Genomic DNA, 22,279 nt, shown 5'->3' on the forward strand with positions numbered 1-22,279 from the left:
AAAAACATTCTCACAGAAACAGCCTAAAATCTGGGCTCCACATGGCCCAGACAAGTTTACATATAAAGTTAACCATCACAGAAAGGAATACATCAATATGTTATCAATTAATTGGGTAGTAATACACTTGCACTGGCCTTCTATTTTGTTATTTCAAATGACATATTTCTGTATTTTAATTATTTTTAAAAATTTTACTGAGTTATAATTAACAATCAAGGAGACTTCTCTGGTGGTCCAGGGTTAAGAATCTGCCTTCTAATGCAGGAGATGTGGGTTCAATCTCTGGTCAGGGAACTAAGACGCTACAGGGCAACTAAGTCCACACACACTACTACTGAGCCAAGGGCCACAACTAGAGAGAAGCCCACATGCCACAACTAAGACTCGACGCAGCCAAAAATAAATAAATATTAAAAATCAATTAGCAATCAGCATCAAATATTTCCGTATTTCAAATAATTTTTGCTTATCATGTTTTTAGTTTCAATCACGTTTAGTTCCTGTCAAATTAATTTATAAACCTCAATTAATAAAACAGTGCTCTCTGGAGAACCTAAATAAAGAATTGATATCTCCACTAAATACTTCCAGTAAGGACAACTTTCTTTTAAAATATTTTCATATTCTAAATGTTTGTTCTGGTATCAAAATCGCTAATGAAAATATACAAGGCTTGATAAAATTTCCAAATTACTTTTGTAGTTCTAGCACTACAGGTTGCTACTGAAACCAGAATATAATTCCAGTTCTTATTATCACAATTTATCACAAATTCTAAGCTCTTCAGGTATTAACTTTCTCAGAAAAATTTTACCTTTATTTGCTATCACAAATTTATCACAAAATTACAGTTTACCAGGAAAATACTTAAAAGTGATTCATTTATTTACACATTTATAATATCATTTGGAGATACTTTAGTGTCTTTGGGCCAAATTAAAACATCTGGAAATCTAAAACTCTGGCTAAATTTCCAGATTTTTTTCCCCAAGCTTTCCATAGTACTGGCTGTTCAAAACCCAGTAAAGTTTCCATGTAGTTCTTATTGGAATTATTATCCTTGAACATCTGTATAAATTTTGGTGTCTTCCCCCAGATAATACCTTTAGGTCCACAGCATCTTAAGTTATGATATTTTGCCTCTTAAGTAAATTATGAAGACATTTTCATGTGTAATAATAGAAGCCGTGCAGTAATGATCAAATTTTTTCTCTTGTTTTTGTCAGATATGTTTTACAAGTTAGACCATAAATTTAAATTGCAGCAAGTCTGCATTAATTATGTTTTATTAATAATGTTTTACTGGAGAAGGAAATGGCAACCCACTCCAGTGTTCTTGCCTGGAGAATCCCAGAGACAGGGCAGCCTGGTGGGCTGCTGTCTATCGGGTCGCACAGTCGGACACAACTGAAGCGACTTAGCAACAGCAGCAGTACTTAACAACATAGCAGATGGTCTTAACAATTTGAAGGGTATTTTAAAATATTTTTTATTTGAGCAATTGAAACTCTTAGATAAAATTTTTAGAACATCACTTGCAATAAATCATGTTTTAATTTCAGAAATGAAAATCATTTATTTTATACTAATTCTTAGGCACTATCAAAAGATGTTTCAGGATGTTTTTAAGAAACATTTCAAGCCATAGTTCATTATCATGTTCTTCCACAGTTTTAGAATATGAACACTTACAGTATTCAAAAGGAATGTTAAGAAGCTTATCAACATTTTGCTAACACTCATTCTGGGTGTTTTTTCTTCCTCCAATTCACAACTGTAAACTCAAACACAATAACTTCACAGAAAGGTATACATGTTACATATGTATAGTTTGATAAATTTTCATAAACTGAACACACACACATGATTAGCACCCAAATAAAGAAACAGATCATAGAACATACCAGCATCCCCAAAGTCTCAATTCCCAAGCCTTCCTTCAGTTGTCTCCTTCCCACTTAAGAATAACCAACATCCTGTTTTTGTACTTCATATAAATAGAATCACAAAGTATGTATTGTGTCTAGTTTCTTTTGTTCAACATTAGCTCTTTGAGAAAATCCATAATCTTACACATGGTTATACATCTTTCAATAATAATGTATTCTATTGTGTGGCAACACCATACTCTATCTGGGTTGTTTCCAAGTTTGGATATTAGTAATGGCACTGATGTGGAGAAGGCAATGGCAAGCCACTCCAGTACTCTTGCCTAGAAAATCCCATAGACGGAGGAGCCTGGTAGGCTGCAGTCCATGGGGTTGCTACGAGTCAGACATGACTGAGCGACTTCACTTTCCCTTTCACACATTGGAGAAGGAAATGGCAACCCACTCCAGTGTTCTTGCCTGGAGAATCCCAGGGACGGGGGAGCCTGATGGGCTGCCGTCTATGGGATCACACAGAGTTGGACACGACTGAAGTGACTTAGCAGCAGCAGCAATGGCACTGATGTGGACACTCATTACTCAGACCAATATGGTAGGTCCTAGCCAAATGTAGCTAAGTCAGCTCCTCAGTTGTACTAACCACATTTCAAATGGTCAGTAGCCACATTGCTAGCAGCTACTGTATGGATAGAACCGAATACAGCACTAGCATCACTGCAGAAAAGCAAGTTCCATTGCACACTGCTGAATCCACAAGTTGGTGAACATATGAAATTGCTGGGTCAAAAGCTATGTGTATGTTCCACGCTAACAGAAGATAATATCAAATAGTTTTAGAGTGTCCATTACTAATTTGTTATAAGTTCTTCTATTCTAAAATATTAAAACACTGGATTTACTTTTCACCTAATAATCATAATACACTAAACAGGAAAACCAAATAAAAAACTATTTAGAAGCAACAGTCACTGTTAGAACATGGAATGATTCACAGGTAATGAACAAGGCAGGAACACTATTTACCATAACACAGTTCAAGTTAACAGATGTTGCAAATGTTTCTCAGATGTCATTACAACAAAAGGTCCATTATCAATGGCTGTCAAAAAAGAATTAATGGATTTATATCTATTAATTTTTAGTGCTATTGCAGTTACAGTAAAATTATCTACCACTGGTACAAATTTCAGTATTTTAATTGAGACAGCCATGCTGGTGTTTATCAGCTAAACATCAGATCTCCTCATAATCCCAACCAATTAACACCAAATATTATCAATCATCTCAAGTTTTGGCAAATGGAGGCCAATGTTGTTTAAACTGTATTTACCCATGAATGAATTTGTACACCTGTACATATATATGTTGGTCTTTATAATTTCTCCCCTCTTGAGTTGCTCATTTACATTCCTTGTCCATTTTAAATCATCAATTTATAACTTCTTTTACTAATACACATTATATACTACAATTGCCCATGATATCCTTTGCCCACTGAAAGTTACTAATTTCCAAATGTTATTTTTACATTAAGGAAATTAGCCCTCTGTACACATATGTCTTAAAAATATTTTCCTCCAAGTTTATCTTTTTCCTATAAAATTGTTTTAAATGCTATGTAGTCAAGTTTCTTAACCTTTTTTAGCTTTTATGTTTTATGTCATATTTGAAAGCCTTCTCAAATAGCATGTGAAAAGTCAATTTTTCTCCTGCCTATTTAAAAAAATACTTGGTATATCTGTAACTTACATACTCCAGCATAAGAAGTAGAGCCAACCTTGTATTTTTTAAAGTGGCCTATAATGTTTTTGTTAGACACTGCTAGTTACCTATCTGGCACCCGTTCTTCCTTACTAACAGAAAGTGACTTTGTTTAGGGCAGTAAACGTGCCCAGCTTAAAATACTTTCCCAGACTCTCTTACAGCAAGGGATGGCCAAGTGTTTCTGTTCTCTGCTGAGATATAAGAGGAAGTCACTGAATGTGGCTTCCAGAGAGATTTTTAAAGACAACTTTGACTGACATGCTCCATTTGGCCTCTTAACCTTCCCTTTCTCTCTGATTGGAATCTAGATGTACTACCTAGAGGTGAAACAGCTATCTTGAGACAACGTGGATGAAAGTCACCAACCAAAAAATTAGCAGAGTTCAAAAATAAAAGAAACCTGAGTGCCTGGCGACATTAAGTTGCTGTTAGTCCTACATTATACACCCTTGGATTGCTTATGTGAGAAAAATAAACTCTTTGTTTACCAAAGGATCATAGGGTACAATCATACAGTATGACTGTACTGATCATAGGATTGTTTCTTGCAAATAAATACATTTCTCCTTGATGCATTATCTCACGTACACCAATTTGGCATGTGACTTTTATCCCATACTTTCTATATATAATTGAGTATATTTCTGGAAACTGTTTCATTGATCTAAATAAATTCAGTTTAATAGCTGTTATTGAATATGGGACAATTTTATATGCTTTATATTAACTAGCTCACTTAAGCCTCACAACAGCCCTTTGAACCTTCACTATTTAATATTAATGTGTAATACTTGTAAGCCTAAAGCTAATGGTAGATTTTTTTAAATGAAATGGAAAAAGATCAAAAAGGAAAGAGAAAGATGTTTCAATTATCTATATGATGGACTGCAGCAGAAGGCAATCATCTGTTAGAGGCCCTCTATCTGCCAACACTGGTGTTCCACTGTAATGGAAAGAGGAGACTGATGGTTTGCAGACATAAGCTCTTATTCCAATTCTGTTGGTCAACAGTGTTTGACAACCCTTCCTTAGACTTTAGTTTCCTCATCTGTACAATGAGGTATGATTACACTCAGTAGGTAATCTCTAAAGCTTTGCCTAACTTTAATAATCTATGAAAGACTAACAATTAAGCTATTGGTTTTGAAATTCACTGGATCCAAATTTGATTTTGGGATTCAATGACCAGGCTCCTGTATTCACTCAACAAAAGTACTCGGAATACATTAACAAACATGTCAGAAAATGTCCCTGCCCCAGTGGAACTTACATTAAGTGGAAGAATTAAAAAAAGAAATCTAGACACTTACCAAGTAGTAGAACTACAAATGAAATAAGCAATGATGAAATAAAGATTTAACTGGGGCATATAGCTGGAGAGTTACAAGATTCAGGGAAGATTTCTCTAAGTATGGTTCTGAAGTTTGTATAACATGAAGATAGTTATGGCATAATAGATGAAAAAGAGTAAAATGTGAAGTGGCAATTTAACTATGCTAAAACAATTACAAAAATTAAAGATGCCCTGTAACACATATACAGAAAAGCACATAACCATACAGCTTAATTATTAAGTCCTCCTCAAGATTCTTTCCAAATACAACTCTTCTCCCTCCTCAATAAGGGTAAAGCGTTAAAACATTTTGGTGGTCACTTTCTTGCACATGGCTCTAATTATTTTCACTGCATAAAATCCCACTGTATAATTGTACCTGTTTTATGTTGATGGACATGCTATGTCCAATTTTTTGCTATTACAAATCATGTTACTGTGTTCTTGTTTTTTGTGGCATATGTATATGTATTTCTGTTGGGGATATATCAAGAGTACGAGTACAGACCTTGGCCTTGGTATTAAAAGCACCATTATATCTAATCAAAAGCTCTGACAGCTACTAACTCCCACCAAACGAGTTTTCATTTCCTTCTACTCACCTGCTATTCCCTCTGTCTGTAATAGTCTTCCCTTCCTTCTTTGCTTAGTTAACTTTTACTTACCCAAGGATTTCAGCTTAAACATCATTGCCTACGGAAGGCTTTTCTTGTCTAACTCTTCTGTCATATACTGTCTTGTCACCACAGGCCCCTCTTTCTTCATTTGCTGCAACTGTTTTATAAGTTGTTAAACTAATCGTTTTCTCTCTCAAAAATACTGGCTCATTAGGGTGCATGTGTGGTCTCTGTTGCGCAACATTTATTCCTAAACCTAGTGTAGAATCCGGCACATAGAAAGGGGTCAATAAACACTTGATGGATATCTGTTCTCTCTTCACATTCACAGTACCCAATTCAAATGCCATTTCTTCTGAATGTTTCATTCTTGAAGCTACAACCAGTACCATTCTTTGAAAATAAATCTATATTAGGCAAAAGTTTCCTAGGTCTCATTTAGTAAAAAATTGAGTATGAAGCACTGAGCATGTAGGCCCATCATCAACAACAAAAATATTTTCAGTTTTCTATGGCAACACTACAGTTATCAGAGTGTAATTCAGCATAAGGATTACAAAACATGAGTTGTTTCATTATCAAATGCTGCACACAATTTAAGTGATATTTACATAGCAACTGATAATTTCCACAAAAGTAGAATCACTATAAAATCAAGAAAAATGTAGAATTTCAATCATTTATCACTGAGCATTTATGAATAGCAGCAATCTTTTATACCAGCTTTTCCTCTTTATTACCAGATGACAAATTTCTCCCGTAATCAATCATTCATTGTAATTTAATTTGATCCTGTCTAAATACTTTCGTAAGTTGTTTTTGCTTGTTTGGTTTTTAATAAAAATTGCTCAGCAGCAACTATTACAGAAAAACTAGTGTCTCCATTCTTGATAAATCAAATTTACTTATATTCCAAGTATTAATTTAACAAAATTACAGGTAGGAGAGCGCACTTTCCCTGCCCCATAAGCATTAATACCTTTATATACTCTAATTACAAGTTAAATTAAAAATATTTCACTAAAATGTTTTTCATATTAATATCTAACTTCAATCTCAGTGACAGTATTAGTATATCGCTGAACTGTCCAGAAAGGATGTTTAAAGATTTCCAAGCATTTGCAAATTGTAAACTAAACACCTTTGAAGTAAAAACTTACAGATATCTTGCTGAAAATCAGAAAAGCTGAAACCAGGGTAATTACCAATACAGAATGTAAAAACAGGGAGTTAGTTATCTGACTAACGCCATCTTAATCATCCTGACATTCTTTCCCTAAATTAACCTCCGAAGTGTGACATCAGCAAATCCAAAGAATTCAGATGAGCATCCTAACCCTGTAAGGGCTTCCCTGGTGGCTCAGAGGTTAAAGCGTCTGCCTCCAATGCGGGAGACCCGGGTTCGATCCCTGGGTTGGGAAGATCCCCTGGAGAAGGAAATGGTAACCCACTCCAGTATTCTTGCCTGGAGAATCCCATGGACGGAGAAGCCTGGTAGGCTACAGTCCACGGGGTCGCAAAGAGTCGGACACGACTGAGTGACGGAACGGAACGGAACCCTGTAAAGTGTCTGATTCTTTGCAAGTCCATGGACAATAGCTTGCCAGGCTCCATGGTCCACGAATTCTCCAGGTAAGAATACTGGATGGGCAGCCATTCCCTCCTCCAGGGGATCTTCCCAACCAGGGATCAGACACGAGTCTCCGGCACTACAGACAGATTCTTTACCAACAGGGAAGCTCCAACCCAACCCTAAGCTTTATGTTTAATAATATACACCTTGCACAGGGAATATTCTCTTAACCATTTCTCTTTAGACAACTATACCAACTAAGACACAGCAGAAGCTAAAACTGTCATAAAATATATAGAAAGTCTGTTATAAAGAAAATGTATTTCACAAACAGAACTTTCTTCAGAAAATATAATGATTTCTAGTGAAAAGATTTAAGAATGTCTAGTAGTGACTAATGTCAAAAATCATATTTTGGAATTTATTTAAAAAGTGACAGCATATTCTCAAACATACAAACTACTGTCAGATTTTACAAAGCAGGAACAGAACACTTGTAATTCTTTTCTAAAGGGAAATTACCATGTGGTACTAACAAGGTTGTATATTGTCACCTTGCTTATTTAACTTATATGCAGAGTACATCATGAGGAACGCTGGGCTGGAAGAAGCACAAGCTGGAATCAAGATTGCTGGGAGAAATATCAATAACCTCAGATATGCAGATGACACTACCCTTATGGCAGAAAGTGAAGAGGAACTCAAAAGCCTCTTGATGAAAGTGAAAGAGGAGAGTGAAAAGGTTGGCTTGAAGCTCAACATTCAGAAAACAAAGATCATGGCATCTGGTCCCATCACTTCATGGGAAATAGATGGAAAAACAGTGGAAACAGTGTCAGACTTTGTTTTTTTGGGCTCCAAAATCACTGCAGATGCTGATTGCAGCCATGAAATTAAAAGACGCTTGCTCCTTGGAAGGAAAGTTATGACCAACCTTGATAGTATATTAAAAAGCAGAGACATTACTTTGCCAACCAAGGTCCCTCTAGTCAAGGCAATGGTTTTCCCGTGGTCATGTATGGATGTGAGAGTTGGACTGTGAAGAAAGCTGATCGCCGAAGAATCGATGCTTTTGAACTGTGGTGTTGGAGAAGACTCTTGAGAGTCCCTTATACTGCAAGGAGATCCAACCAGTCCATTCTAAAGGAGATCAATCCTGGATGTTCATTGGAGGGACTGATGCTGGGGCTGAAGCTCCAATACTTTGGCCACCTCATGCGACGAGCTGATTCACTGGAAAAGTCTCTGATGCTGGGAAGGGTTGGGGGCGGGAGGAGAAGGGGACGACGGAGAATGAGATGGCTGGATGGCATCACTGACTCTGTGGACATGAGTTTGAGTGAACTCCGGGAGTTGGTGATGGACAGGGAGGCCTGGCGTGCCGTGATTCATGGGGTCGCGGAGAGTCGGACACGACTGAGCGACTGAACTGAACTGAACTGAACTGAACTAACTAGGTAAAGCCCAAGATATAATACAAGGGTTCAATTAAAGAAACTTTTTATGAAAGAGAATAATAAGATACTTATTTTATGGGACTAAAATATCAGAGAAGAGAGTATCTGAGGCTGATTTTTAGCTCTATTAAGACTTATTTCAGACTTCCATGAATTGTATTAACTCAAGTCTAAATCTTGTAATAGGGCCTTTTAAACACTCTGAGACACTCTACAGTTCGCCATGATGTATGCTGTTCTCCTTTGCAGCAAAGAACAAAACAAGAAACCCAACTTGTACATTATATATATAAAACAAAACTGTATGGAAGTAAGACATTTTAACAAAAATTATCAAACGTGTCACAATTTCCTAAAACTTAACACTAGCTAAAATATGTTTTACTGAAAAGGTAAAAGATAAATAACAATCATCTTAAAATATTCAGTTTTGTTGAATATGAAAAATATTGTTTTTATTAGTTTGTAGAAGTATTATTTTATTCAATGTTTTATTACATTAGAATTTTTTAAATGAACTAAATTTTAAACAATATGTAAACAAAAATATCTACCTCATATTTTAAGTCAATGTAAATTTTCACTAATTTAGAAATATTAATATTTAGGGAATTTTTGGAAATAGATTATATTATATATAAAATTGCCTTATAGACCTTAGAAATTAGCAAGTTTAGTAATGGTTCATAAAACTTTATAAATCTTCCTAGACTGTATTTTAATATAAACAAAATTATATATTTATTTATAATCAAAATTTCAATTATTTTATAATCAATTTAAAACAGAAGTAAATGTCTCTAATTCTTTTTTTTTTTTTTTGAGGATTAACATTAATCAGATTATTACAACTGGAAACACTTTAAACATGTATACACATATACAACTAGAAGAGAGTATCTGGGTAATTGTTTTAAAAATACTAATCAACTAATAATTAGGTTGGAAATCATTATTTTAAATCAATATGACATAAAATATTTTTATACATAAATTCAAGCGAGGACATTATGGTCAACTTACCATTATTAGCTGTAACAGTACTGTATCTTGTACACATTTACAAATCATGTTTCAAACCGACAATCTGTTGTAAGTGCTTTGCTCATTAGCCCATGAAGACAGTGGCTGAGCTTGAAACATTATGAAACATTATAAATTGTTTTTATATATACCTTAAACTGGACTAGTCCCAAGATGAAATGCTATTATTTTTAAATACCTTTTCGGAACACAAGTACTTCATTTTATTTTACATCAATAATAAACAAGATTCATACAAGTGAACTTTTCATTCACATCTTAAAGAAATGATAGCTTAAAAAAATTTTTAAACCACCTTTGGATGGAGTTGGTCCTAAAATCACTTGATTTATTGCTTAGTAAAATTCTACTGCCTACTATGGACCCCCAAGCTTTGGGGGGAAGATTCCAGGGTCAGCACTATGCACATCAAATATAATAATCAACCAAAACAAAGTATTGCTCTCAGAAAACCCTAAAGTATGACAAACATTTACTTTGCAGTTGCTGCTTCTGTAGCTATACATCCTTCCTTACTATTCCAAATTATTTTAGGTTTTAGCAGTTTTATCCCTCTGTTGCTTCTAGTTTGTTTTCCTAAGCTTGTTTAAACAATCAGCATCATGTAATTTTCCCACATTATTCTGGCCTAGAGATAGCTCTATACTTCTCACTTCTGCAGCTTAAAGTTTTGGGTTTTTTTTTTTCTATTATAGGTGGAGGAGAGGAGAAAAGAATGAGAGATGGGCTTGATATCTTGCTAATTTGTAGGCTTATTTCAAGTTGCTGGATATTTCCTGACACATTAGGTTGCTCAAGGAATATATTCCAAGAGGTGGCCACATTATCATATTGAAGACAGCAGTTAATTCTTCCAGCTGAGACCAGAAAGGATAATATAATAATTTGCTAATAGCTCTTAGGCATTTCGTATTTTATGGATATCAAATATTTCACCTACTTTACAAACTAATATTAATTAAAGGTACATCTAGAGTCTATGAAATTATTTGCATTTCACTAGCTGGAATTTCTTAGTATCTCTCTTAGCAAATATTGTGTTTGTTAAAGAGTACCTTGATACTTGTTAAAATATCAAGTAATACAAGACAAGGTGTTATAAAACAAAACACACAGCTGGGAAGCATTTTATTTTTTTTCTACTTCATATAACATTGCTCGGGACCACAAGACTCTAAAGGTCTCTTTTCAGCAACTTTTACGGCTTAGAAGTGCCACTTAAAAATATTTGCTGATGCTATAAATATTACTGTTTTTCCACATAGTGACGGTTTTAATAAATGCCATATCCATCAAATGCCATAAGCAGAAACTTTAAATCAGATGTTTAGACATCCAAAAGTGGTTTGTAAAAAAAAGCACACCCAAACAAACCAAATCTATATCAGCAACTGTTATAATTAGTTTTAGTTGTTATTAAGAATTCTGATGTATGGCAGAAACCAGAACAATATTGTAAAGCAAATATACTGCAATAAAAAATTTTAAAAAAAGAATTCTTAACAGGGACATACTGCCAGAAGCATGTACGAGACTTTAAAAATTATATATAATTTAAGAGCAAATTTAATTTCATAAATAAAAAGATTAAAGGCCAAATTAAAGAAAGTGTAAGCATCGGATTTAAAATATCTTAATTTTTAGGCTATTCAGAAATATATTTTGTGAATAAGAATTACTTCATAAATATATATGTATAAATATAAATATATATCTACAGGATCTGCAATGCAGGAAAAAACTCTTTAAAGGAAAAAATTGCACTTTTAGATGATCAGAATGTTATTATATGTACCCTTCAAGTGAAATATAATTACCATTCCAGGTGCTTTTGGCACAGATTTTTAGGTGCATATTGACACAACCTTAAAAACACAATGCTTTTATATTTTATTCACTGGAATATGAAGAATCAAACAGAATTCAGAATTCTGACCAAAAATATTCAGATAACTGCAATTGCTTAATTAAATTAAAAAAAATTGTTTTAAAAAGACCTGAAACTGCCTTTACATCTGAACATGTAAAATTTTACCATCAACAGGTTTTTTTTAATATCCTCAAGCAAGAATTTCCAGCCTACACAGAAATGCAACATTGTCTTTTTCTACTTATATATGACTTAGATCACACCCCAGTATATAAGGACAAAAAATAAATGTATAATAAAAAGATTGGATAAATCAGGAGAGGCTTTTTGGTCTTGAATTCTTCACCCACTAACAATGAAGCAGCACTGTAGGCAGCCCAAAACACACCAAAGAGCTTAAAAAAAAAAAAAGACAAAAGGCAGCATATTAGCAAGTCAATTAACATTTTGAGTATCATAGAGTAAAAATAACATTTGCAGTATTTTTTTTAGAACAACTCTGGCAACCAATAAGAGAAACAGCAAAACTTATTGAGAATGTTGAAACCTTAAGAATATTCATCCTTGCTCTGTGCCTTGACATCTGGAAGTGACTTAGGTTTTACATTATCAAACTTGTTTAATTATAAGAATCACCTGCGGTGACTATTAGCTTCTTTGGATTCATTCTAGTTCTACTGAATCAGAATCTCTAATAGAAGAAGGGTCTAATTATCAGTCATTTTAACAACTGTCCTGGATCATTTAAGACAAGGCAACTTTTGGAAAAACTATCACTGGGATGAGATGCTGAAAATATTTGTTTCCTAAGAAAACTGATTCTGTAGAAAATATTTTTTTCTTCCAAGAAGCAGAAAAACAGATTAAGTGAAAATTTCACGCAATCCTTTAAGTATCAAGTCATTTTTCCAGGACCAGCTAGAAATATAGTTTTACAAGGGAAGGAGGAAAAATGTAACATTTTGGTTTACAGCATTCTGACTATGCACCTACTTAATTTTAAATAATATCCACTAGAAATTTATGTAATACTTCTTAATGTAGTCACTGAAGGCATTTTATAGAATAAAATGAGAGAATAACTTCAAGGATAGAAATCAGGGAAATTATGATAGAAACACTTAGCACAGAGCGAGGTTTCTCAACCTTGCACTAACCAAATTTCTGGGCTGGATAATTGCAGTGGAAGTTGTGCTGTGCACTGTAGGAAGTTTAGCAGTATTCCTGGCTTCTAGCCACTATATACTAGTGCCACCCCACCCCTCCCCATCTGTGACACTCAAAAATATCTCCAGACATTGCCAAATGTTCCTGGGGGGCAAAACTGCCATCAGTTGAGAACCAGTAAAAAATAAATATTGGCAGACTGACTGAAAATTATTTGAGATGATCCAATTTTCTACTGCACTTTTAAAACTAAATGCAAACAAAAAATACAAGATATTTTAATCTTACAAAAAAGCATAGAGAAATAAATAAAATTATAATCAAATTACATTTGTACATGATGATTAAATGTTTGTTGTCAATAAATGGTTAAGATTGGTGAAATTACAGAGATTTAATGTTAAAAAAAAAATTAGTGCTTGTAAACTGCATTCCAATGCTAGAGTTAAAGGATAAGAGTTCTCATTATTTATTTCATCCTTTCATTATTATTTCATTATTTCTCAACAGATTTTGGACTAAAACAAGAAACATGCAAAACAGATTGCTACACAAAGAAGATTTAAGTGATTAGGGAAAGAAATGTGGCAAAGAAAAATCTAAAGTTCACAAAATTTTTAACCTAAAATTTTAATGATATAAAAAAAAACTCTATTTTATAAAAACACATTCACCTGTTGTATAAAGAATATTAAAGACCAATTTTCAGTTGAACTCGATGACTAAAAATAACCAGAGGACACAGTTTTAGCAGTTTTGGGAATAGTCTCAGAAGCAATCAAACAATCTTTAACCCAAGTAAAACAACCCACAGGTAGTGATCCTGAATGACTCAGTAAAGTGGTATGTTCACTAAGACTAAATAATTAAATGCCTGCGTGGGTGGGGCTAGCTTCTGCACTGCAAGACTTTCAACCTAAGCAGTAATAATGATAATTTTTTAAAAATTAGGATCAGAGGAATGAAAGCGCTTCTTCTTGGTTTCTAGAGTGTTCCAACAGTTGAAACATACAAAGATGTTCTCAAAATATTCTTTTAATATTTATAATAATAACAGCTCTGCTTGAGTGCCTACTGTGTGTCAAGCACTGTACTAGTTTAGTCGTTATTTATTCTTCAAAATCTTCATAACAAATCCGAAAAAGTAGTTGCTAAGTTTCCATTTTACAGAGGAGAGTAAGAAAAGAATCTCCCCCAAAGTGGAGAGCAAGAGGCAAAACCAGGATTTGAATTCAGGAATTTAGAATTCAGTTCTAAAATCCAACTCTTCTCCATATCCAAGGCTTATATGTCAGTGTTAGCCTGAAGTTACTCAATTCTAAAAAGAATAATTTCTTTTACACTGGAATTAGTAATAAACTTTAAGTGAAACCAAAAGTCATAAAGTAACTCTACTTAAATACTTTAGTATTTAAATACTCTAATATGGAGACTACATAATGGTAGTTCTAGTATTGAAAGTAGTGGTCTTAAGAAGTTCTATTTTCCATAAAGAAAAAAATTACATTCACTGTGTAATACACATACATGTGTGAAAGTAGTAATTTATTTTTTCCAAAGTGGTTCAAAATTAATAAATACCACAATTTGCTATATCACTATTCATTAATAGTGTTTAATATTATCAGTAAATGTTTAAAGTGGGCACATTGTTAATAAGTTTAACACAGCATAAAGAAGTCCTGATTTCTGCAACATAGAAAAGTCAGTTTATTAGAACTACGTATATTTTACTTGATCAGTAATTTACTATTCAAATAGGAGTAACAATTATTAAATAAACATCCAGTGGAATTTCAAATAAATATAATGAATTCATCTTATAAGCACAGAAAAGAAACTTGTAACATTAAATTAAAAAATTTTGAGTGTAATATCCTGAGGCCAGGTTTGCTCTTTGTTCTTTATTCCACCCTAGATATACATTATAATTTCTGGCAATTAAAAGGGGAAAATATTTGGTAAAATCAGTGAGTAAGGTCACTGTTCCAAAATACTACTAACTGCTTGATATAAAGTTATAGATTACAAGATTCTTTAGCCATAAAGCTAGCACAGTCAGCTCTTATTACCTGTGGGTTCTGATCCACGGATTCAACCAACTGAGGAATGAAAATATTTGAAGAAAAAAAAAAATTCCAGAAAATTTCAAAAAGCCAAACCTGAGTATGCTGGACTACAGACAACAATTTATATTGTATTAGGTATCATAAGTAATCTGGAGATGATTTAAAGTAGATGGAAGGGTTTGCATAGGTTATATGTAAATATTACATAATTTTATACTGCGGACTTGAACATCTGAAGATTTTCGTGTCTGTGGTGGTGGTGGGGGGCAATCCTGGAACCAATCTCCCATGGATATGCGGGGGCAACTGTAGACTTTCCTGACTGTAAAACAGTAAACTACTTTTTATAACACACACTACTTACTTTTATAAGTGTAGACACAACTTCAAATGATCCAACCACCAAAAGTATAGGGGCTACTACAATGAGAGGAAGTAATGAATATCCTATAACTCCAAGAACTTGGCCATATGCAACCTGTGAATTTTCAAAATTTTAAATAAATATCATAGAAATCAAGTTACTTATTTTAACCACTATTAAACATCATATATACTTTGTTGTACTTACATGAGAATTAAGAAAATCATAAAAGTATCATGTAATAGTAGTAATACTATCCCCATTATGAAGAAACTGATTCTCAGAGAGACAAAGGTCTTTGTTCAGGAAAGACACAACTAGCTGGTTCAGAGTTCAAAGTAGGATCTAAGATCTAGGTCTTTTAACTTCCTCAACAACAGTCTTTTTAAAAAATTTATTTACTTTTTAGTTGAAGGATAATTGCTTTACAGAATTTTGTTGTTTTCTGTCAAACCTCAACATGAATCAGCCATAAGTATACATATGTCCCCTCCATCCTGAATTGCCCTCCCATCTCCCTCCCCATCCCACCCCTCTAGGTTAATACAGAGCCCCTGTTTGAGTCAACAACAGTCTTAAATTACCAAAACAATTAGTGATACCTGTCTTCATATAAAAATTGTATGAGATTTTATCTAGAATATAAGAAATGATACGCAAACAAATGTCATTTTAAGTCCCTGTTAAAATTATTTTAAATTTCCATAAGCAGAGTAAAAAAGTTACACAGATACTCTAAACTTATTCAAGAGCTGTAGATTAAGATGGTGAATTGAACACATATCTAATATCATTCCTTCTCGAAACTCCACTAAAAGGGAAGAAAAAAAAGAAACTCCTTTTTGTAAGAGGCATAAACAGGAGGGGAGAAGATGGAACAACAGCACCTTAATTTTGGAAAGTAGAACAAGAGCTAAGAATCAGACTTGGAGACCTTTCCCCCAGGTGTGAGAAAAAGGCTCAAGAGTTAGACATTTAGCATTCAGTGTTCATAGAGAAAGCCTAATATGAGTCAGCACCGTATGATAACTTTGCCTAGCATCCCTTCTGCTTTACTCTCTCCACAAACAGCTGAATCCCAGAGTGCTACAATTCCTAGGTCTACAGTAATTCATAGTCTAATTTAATGGGGCAGTGATTTTTCAAGGTGTGGCCCATGGTATTCTGGGGTTCCAGGAGACTCTTCTGAAAGACTGAACATCAAAACTATTTTTATAATAAAAATAATAATGATAAATAATGAATAATAATGATAAAATAATAATGATAAATAAATAATAATAATGATAAAACATTATTTGCCTTTTTAAATTAGGTTGATATTGATACTAACAGAACTAAAGCAATGGGTAAAACATCATGCTGCTTTATTATGCCAAGGTGGTATGAACTGTACTAATAGCAACTATATTCTTTACTACCATACACAGAAAAGAAAGAAAAAAACCCTCCTGTTTCACTTAAAAACGTTCTAAATGAAGCAGTTAAAGTGACTGATTTTATTAAGCCTCAACCTTTGAATATGCCTTTCTAATATTCTGTGTAACAAAATGCAAAGTACACAGAAAGCATTTCTTCTACCTTGATTCAATGGTTATCCCAAGAAAAGCACTTGTACAAATGCTTAAGTGAAGAGCTGAATTAGAAGCTTTATCCATGGAACACCATTCTTATGTGAAAGAACAAATGAAAAACAACTATAATTATTCAGTTAGGTACTGACAGGCAACATGACTGAAAATGAATGAAATGAGCATGTTGCTTCAAGAAAAACAACTCACAGTATTGCTTTCAAATTACTAAATGCTATCTCTCAAGCAAAAAGTAGAATTTTGGTAAACTTACATCCAACACTGTAATCTTGACATTTTCTGCTGAGACAGGTGATCTTAATGAATGTGGTTTTCTGATATCGTAGAATAAAACGTGTCAACAATTGAAAGTTCTGCAAACCTCAGTGAACTAGTGTTCTCTAGATGATCACACATAGATAAAAAGATCCATTCAAAATGAATTTCAGTAAAACAGAATATATAAAGTTCACTAATATGGTTTGAGATTCCTCACAAAAAAACTTTAAGAAACTATTTCCTGTTGAGGGCACCCAAAGCTGGTGCTCTGGGAATACCCAAAGAGACAGGGTGGGGACAGAGGTGGGGGTATGTGTTTAGGATGGGAGGGACACATGTAGAACTGTGGCTGAATTGTGTTGATGTATGGCAAAAACTATCACAATACTGTAAAGTAATTATCCTCCAATTAAAATTAATTAATTGAAAAAAGGTGATGGTATAGGTCAGACATCATGTCTGATTTTTGGCAAATTATTAACAAGAGACAAAAAAAAAACTATTATATTATCTCTTGAGTGTTAATGTAGTATCAGATAGAACAACCACAATCATCCAAAAAAATGTGTTAAAATATCCCGTCTTTTCAAATGATAACCTGCATGAGGCCTTATTTTTTATATATACTTTATCCAAAGGAATATATCCTGCGACAATTGAATGGAGAAAGCAGATATCAGAATCCAGATTCCACAAACCTAGATATTAAATTTACTTGCAAGAATGTATAACAATGCCTTTTCCTCAATATGCATTATTTGTTAAAATGTATTTGATTTGCTTTTAGTTTTAAATGAATAAACACACATTTAAATTTTTAATTTTTATTTCAATTTCTAACATGGTAATTTTGTTTGCTTTAACTTTTTTGGTCACAAAATGAGGTGTGTTTATTCCCTGACCAGGGAATGAACTCACACCCCCTGCAGTGGAAGTGTGACATTTTAACCACTGGACCACCAGGGAAGTGCCCGTGATAAATATTGGTAAATATAACCTACGTTAAGCTCTATGGTTCAGTTCAGTTCATTCACTCAGTTACGTACGAGTCTTTGCGACCCTATGGACTGCAGTACGCCAGGCCTCCCTGTCCATCACCAACTGCCAGAGTTTACGCAAATTCATGTTCATTGAGTCGGTGATGCCATCCAACCATCTCATCCTGTCATCCCCTCCTCCTCCTGCCTTCAATCTTTCCCAGCATCAGGGTCTTTTCAAATGAGTCAGCTCTTCACATCAGGTGGGCAAAGGATCGGAGTTTCAGCGTCAACATCAGTCTTTCCAATGAATATTCAGGACTGATCTCCTTTAGGATGGACTGATTAGATCTCCTTGCAGTCCAAGAGACTCTCGAGTCTTCTTCAACACCACAGTTCAAAATCATCAATTCTTCGGTACTCAGATTTCTTTACAGTCCAACCCTCACATCCATACATGACCACTGGAAAAACCATTGCCTTGACTAGACGGACCTTTGTTGGCAAAGTAATGACTCTGCTTTTTAATATGCTGTCTAGGTTGGTCAAAACTTTCATCCCAAGGAGTAAGCGTCTTTTCATTTCATGACGGCAGTCACCATCTACAGTGATTTTGGAGCCCAAGAAAATAAAGTCTGCCACTGTTTCCCCATCTACTTGCCATGAAGAGATGAGACCGGATGCCATGATCTTAAGTTTTCTGAATGTCAACCTTTAAGCCAACTTTTTCACTCTCCTTTTTCACTTTCATCAAGAGGCTCTTTAGTTCTTCGCTTTCTGCCATAAGGGTGGTGTCATCTGCATATTTGAGGTTATTGATATTTCTCCCAGCAATCTTGATTCCAGCTTGTGCTTCCTCCAACCCCGCATTTCTCATGATGTACCCTGCATATAACTGAAATAAGCAGGGTGACAATATACAGCCTTGACGCATTCCTTTTCCTATTTGGAACCAGTCTGTTGTTCCATGTCCAGTTCTAACTGTTGGTTCCTGACCTGCATACAGATTTCTCAACAGGCAGGTCAGGTGGTCTGGTATTCCCATGTCTTTCAGAATTTTCTACAGTTTATTGTGGTCCACAAAGTCAAAGGCTTTGGCATAGTCAATAAAGCAGAAGTAGACATTTTTCTGGAACTCTCTTGCTTTTTGATGATCCAATGGATGTTGGCAATTTGATCTCTGGTTCCTCTGCCTTTTCTAAATCCAGCTTGAACATATGGAAGTTCATGGTTCACGTGTTGTTAAAGCCTGGCTTACAGAATTTTGAGCATTACTTTACTAGCATGTGAGATGAGTGCAATTGTGCAGTAGTTTCAGTATTCTTTGGCATTGCTTTTCTTTGGGATTGGAATGAAAACTGACCTTTTCCAGTCCTGTGGCCACTGATGGGTTTTCCAAATTTGCTGACATATTGAGTACAGCACTTTCACAGCATCATCTTTTAGGATTTGAAACAGCTCAAATGGAATTCCATCACCTCCACCAGCTTTGTTCATCGTGATGCTTCCTAAGGCCCACTTGACTTCACATTCCAGGATGTCTGGCTCCAGGTGAGTGATCACACCATGATTATCTGGGTCATGAAGATCTTTTCTGTACAGTTCTTCTGTGTATTCTTGCCACCTCTTCTTAGTATCTTCTGCTTCTGCTAGGTCCAAACCATTTCTGTCATTTATTGAGCCCATCTTTGCATGAAATGTTCCCTTGGTATATCTAATTTTCTTGAAGAGATCTCTAGTCTTTCCCATTCTGTTATTTTCCTCTAATTCTTTGCACTGATCGCCGAGGAAGGCTTATCTCCCCTTGCTATTCTTTGGAACTCTGCATTCAAATGGGTATCTCTTTCCTTTTTGCTTCTCTTCTTTTCACAGCTATTTGTAGGACCTCCTCAGACAGCCATTTTGCTTTTCGGCATTTCTTTTTCTTGGGGATGGTCTTGATTCCTGTCTCCTGAACAATGTCACAAACCTCCGTCCATAGTTCATCAGGCACTCTGTCTATCTGATCTAGTCCCTTAAATCTATTTCTCACTTCCACCATATAATCGTAAGGGATTTGATTTAGGGCATACTTGAATGGTCTATTGGTTTACTCTACCTTCGTCAGTTTAAGTCTGAATTTGGCAATAAGCTCTACGGACCTGAGATCAAAAGTTTGAGGACTAAACAGAGAATAAATTGTATGCTTCCCTAAAAAGCTCTAAGTTATTTATTAATGAAATAGGATTTTTTTCTTTCCTCTTTTTCATAACATTTACAGAGTATGCATAATACTAATATGTAGGTCACCTCGAAAGAAGCAGCATAAATTAAAAGCAGTTCTTGGGCAACAAACAATTACAATGAACATAGTTACTAATAGTATCTACAACATCAGAAATAAAGCTTACCATAAAAAACAAAGACTATTTTATTAACTACTTACTTCTCCACCAAGAACTCTAGCCAGTAAGAAAATCGTTAGTGAACCAAATATCCAAATGGTTATAATCCATGAGACCACCTTAAGAGAAAAAAATTCATGTAATTAATATCTGTGTTACCAAATAAGCTGAAAATTTCCCATGAGCTCAATTCTCTACCATATAAGGTATTTTGGTATCACTGACTTTAGGTCATAGGAAGTTTGGGTTCCCAGGTATCTTCCCAAAACCTAATAAGAATATAATATGTAATATAATTTTATATCCAAACTGAAAATTTAGCAATGATCAGTTGCTTAAGGAAACCTCAGTATTTTAATATCTATGATAAAAGATGACTGCAAAAAGAGAGCAAAGTGTTGACTCTCAACTCCTGCTTTATAGTATTCCACATGGTAAATTTATCCATGAAACAAGTTACTAATCTCAGGAGGTCTCTAAAATTTACATTAATTACACATTTATCCAAGTAATAGAATGTAGACAACACTTCAGACAATTTTAACTCCTGAGACTTGATATAATAATGATACATGCATATATTTCCAAGTTCTGTCTGCTTGAGGGGGTCTAGAAATAAAGACACCCAGTAGCAAAGTAAGAAGACCAACTGCCCAGTTATGGTGCATGATGTGTGTCCTTAATCGTGTCAGATTCTTTGCAGCCCCATGAACTTGCAGCCTCTACTGTCCACTGGATTTTCCAGACAAGAACACTGAAATGAGTTGCCATTTCCTTTTCCAGGGGATCTTCCCGACACAGGGACTGAACCCATGTCTCTTACATCTCCTGCACTGGCAGGTGGATTCTTTACCAGTAATGCCATCTGGGAAGCCCAGATACTTACTGGTTTCTAAATATTCCCCTGTAAAAGGAACTAGGACTCCCTAGAGAAATGACTGATTCCAGGGCTGGGACAGGGAAAATGAAAGATGAGTCCAGAATGCACTGTTGAATCAGGAAGAAAAGAAGCACTCAAAAAAGGATGGGAATATGTCAAAAGGATACCAAAGCTAACCTGAAGGAGCTTCCAATAGCTAAAACTGCAACAATCTAAGCAAGCCTCTTGATGAAAGTGAAAAAGGAGAGTGAAAAGGTTGGCTTGAAGCTCAACATTCAGAAAACGAATATCATGGCATCTGGTCCCATCACTTCATGGGAAATAGATGGGGAAACAGTGAAAACAGTGTCAGACTTTATTTTTTGGGGCTCCAAAATCACTGCAGATGCTGACTGCAGCCATGAAATTAAAAGACGCTTACTCCTTAGAAGGAAAGTTATGACCAACCTAGATAGCATATTAAAAAGCAGAGACGTTACTTTGCCAACCAAGGTCCGTCTAGTCAAGGCTATAGTTTTTCCAGTGGTCATGTATGGATGTGAGAGTTGGACTGTGAAGAAAGCTGATCGCCGAAGAATTGATGCTTCTGAACTGTGGTGCTGGAGAAGACTCTTGAGAGTCCCTTGGACTGCAAGGAGATCCAACCAGTCCATTTTAAAGGAGATCAATCCTGGGTGTTCATTGGAAGGACTGATGCTAAAGCTGAAACTCCAATACTTTGGCCACCTCATGCGACGAGCTGACCTCACTGGAAAAGACTCTGATGCTCGGAGGGACTGGGGGTGGGAGGAGACGGGGACGACAGAGAATGAGATGGTTGGATGGCATCACTGACTCGATGGACATAAGTCTGAGTGAACTCCAGGAGTTGGTGATGGACAGGGAGGCCTGGCGTGCTGTGATTCATGGGGTCGCGAAGAGTCAGATATGACTGAGCGACTGAACTGAAGTGAACTGAACTGAAGTGGATTATAGTCCACAAAGTGAAATAAATATCTGTCCATACTGACAAAGATAAATAAATAAGTAATGACAAAG

At 35.0% G+C, this 22,279-nt stretch overlaps 1 protein-coding gene across 1 annotated transcript in view; it reads right to left on the reverse strand.

Moving 5' to 3' along the window:
* Window positions 1-1,813: 1,813 nt before the first annotated feature.
* The window catches only part of YIPF4 (Yip1 domain family member 4), a 41,950-nt gene continuing 21,484 nt past the window's right edge, over window positions 1,814-22,279 (reverse strand). The window contains exons 4-6 of the mRNA XM_055399312.2: window positions 20,403-20,480; window positions 15,151-15,264; window positions 1,814-11,945 (exon numbers count right to left, since the gene is read on the reverse strand). Coding sequence (XP_055255287.1) covers window positions 11,808-11,945; window positions 15,151-15,264; window positions 20,403-20,480 — 330 coding nt within the window. The 3' untranslated portion in view covers window positions 1,814-11,807. The remainder of the gene's footprint in view (window positions 11,946-15,150; window positions 15,265-20,402; window positions 20,481-22,279) is intronic.

The sequence above is a fragment of the Moschus berezovskii genome, chromosome 11 (genome assembly GCF_049115385.1).
Source record: "Moschus berezovskii isolate FMDL1 chromosome 11, NW_MosBer_1.0, whole genome shotgun sequence".
NCBI lineage: Eukaryota > Metazoa > Chordata > Mammalia > Artiodactyla > Moschidae > Moschus > Moschus berezovskii.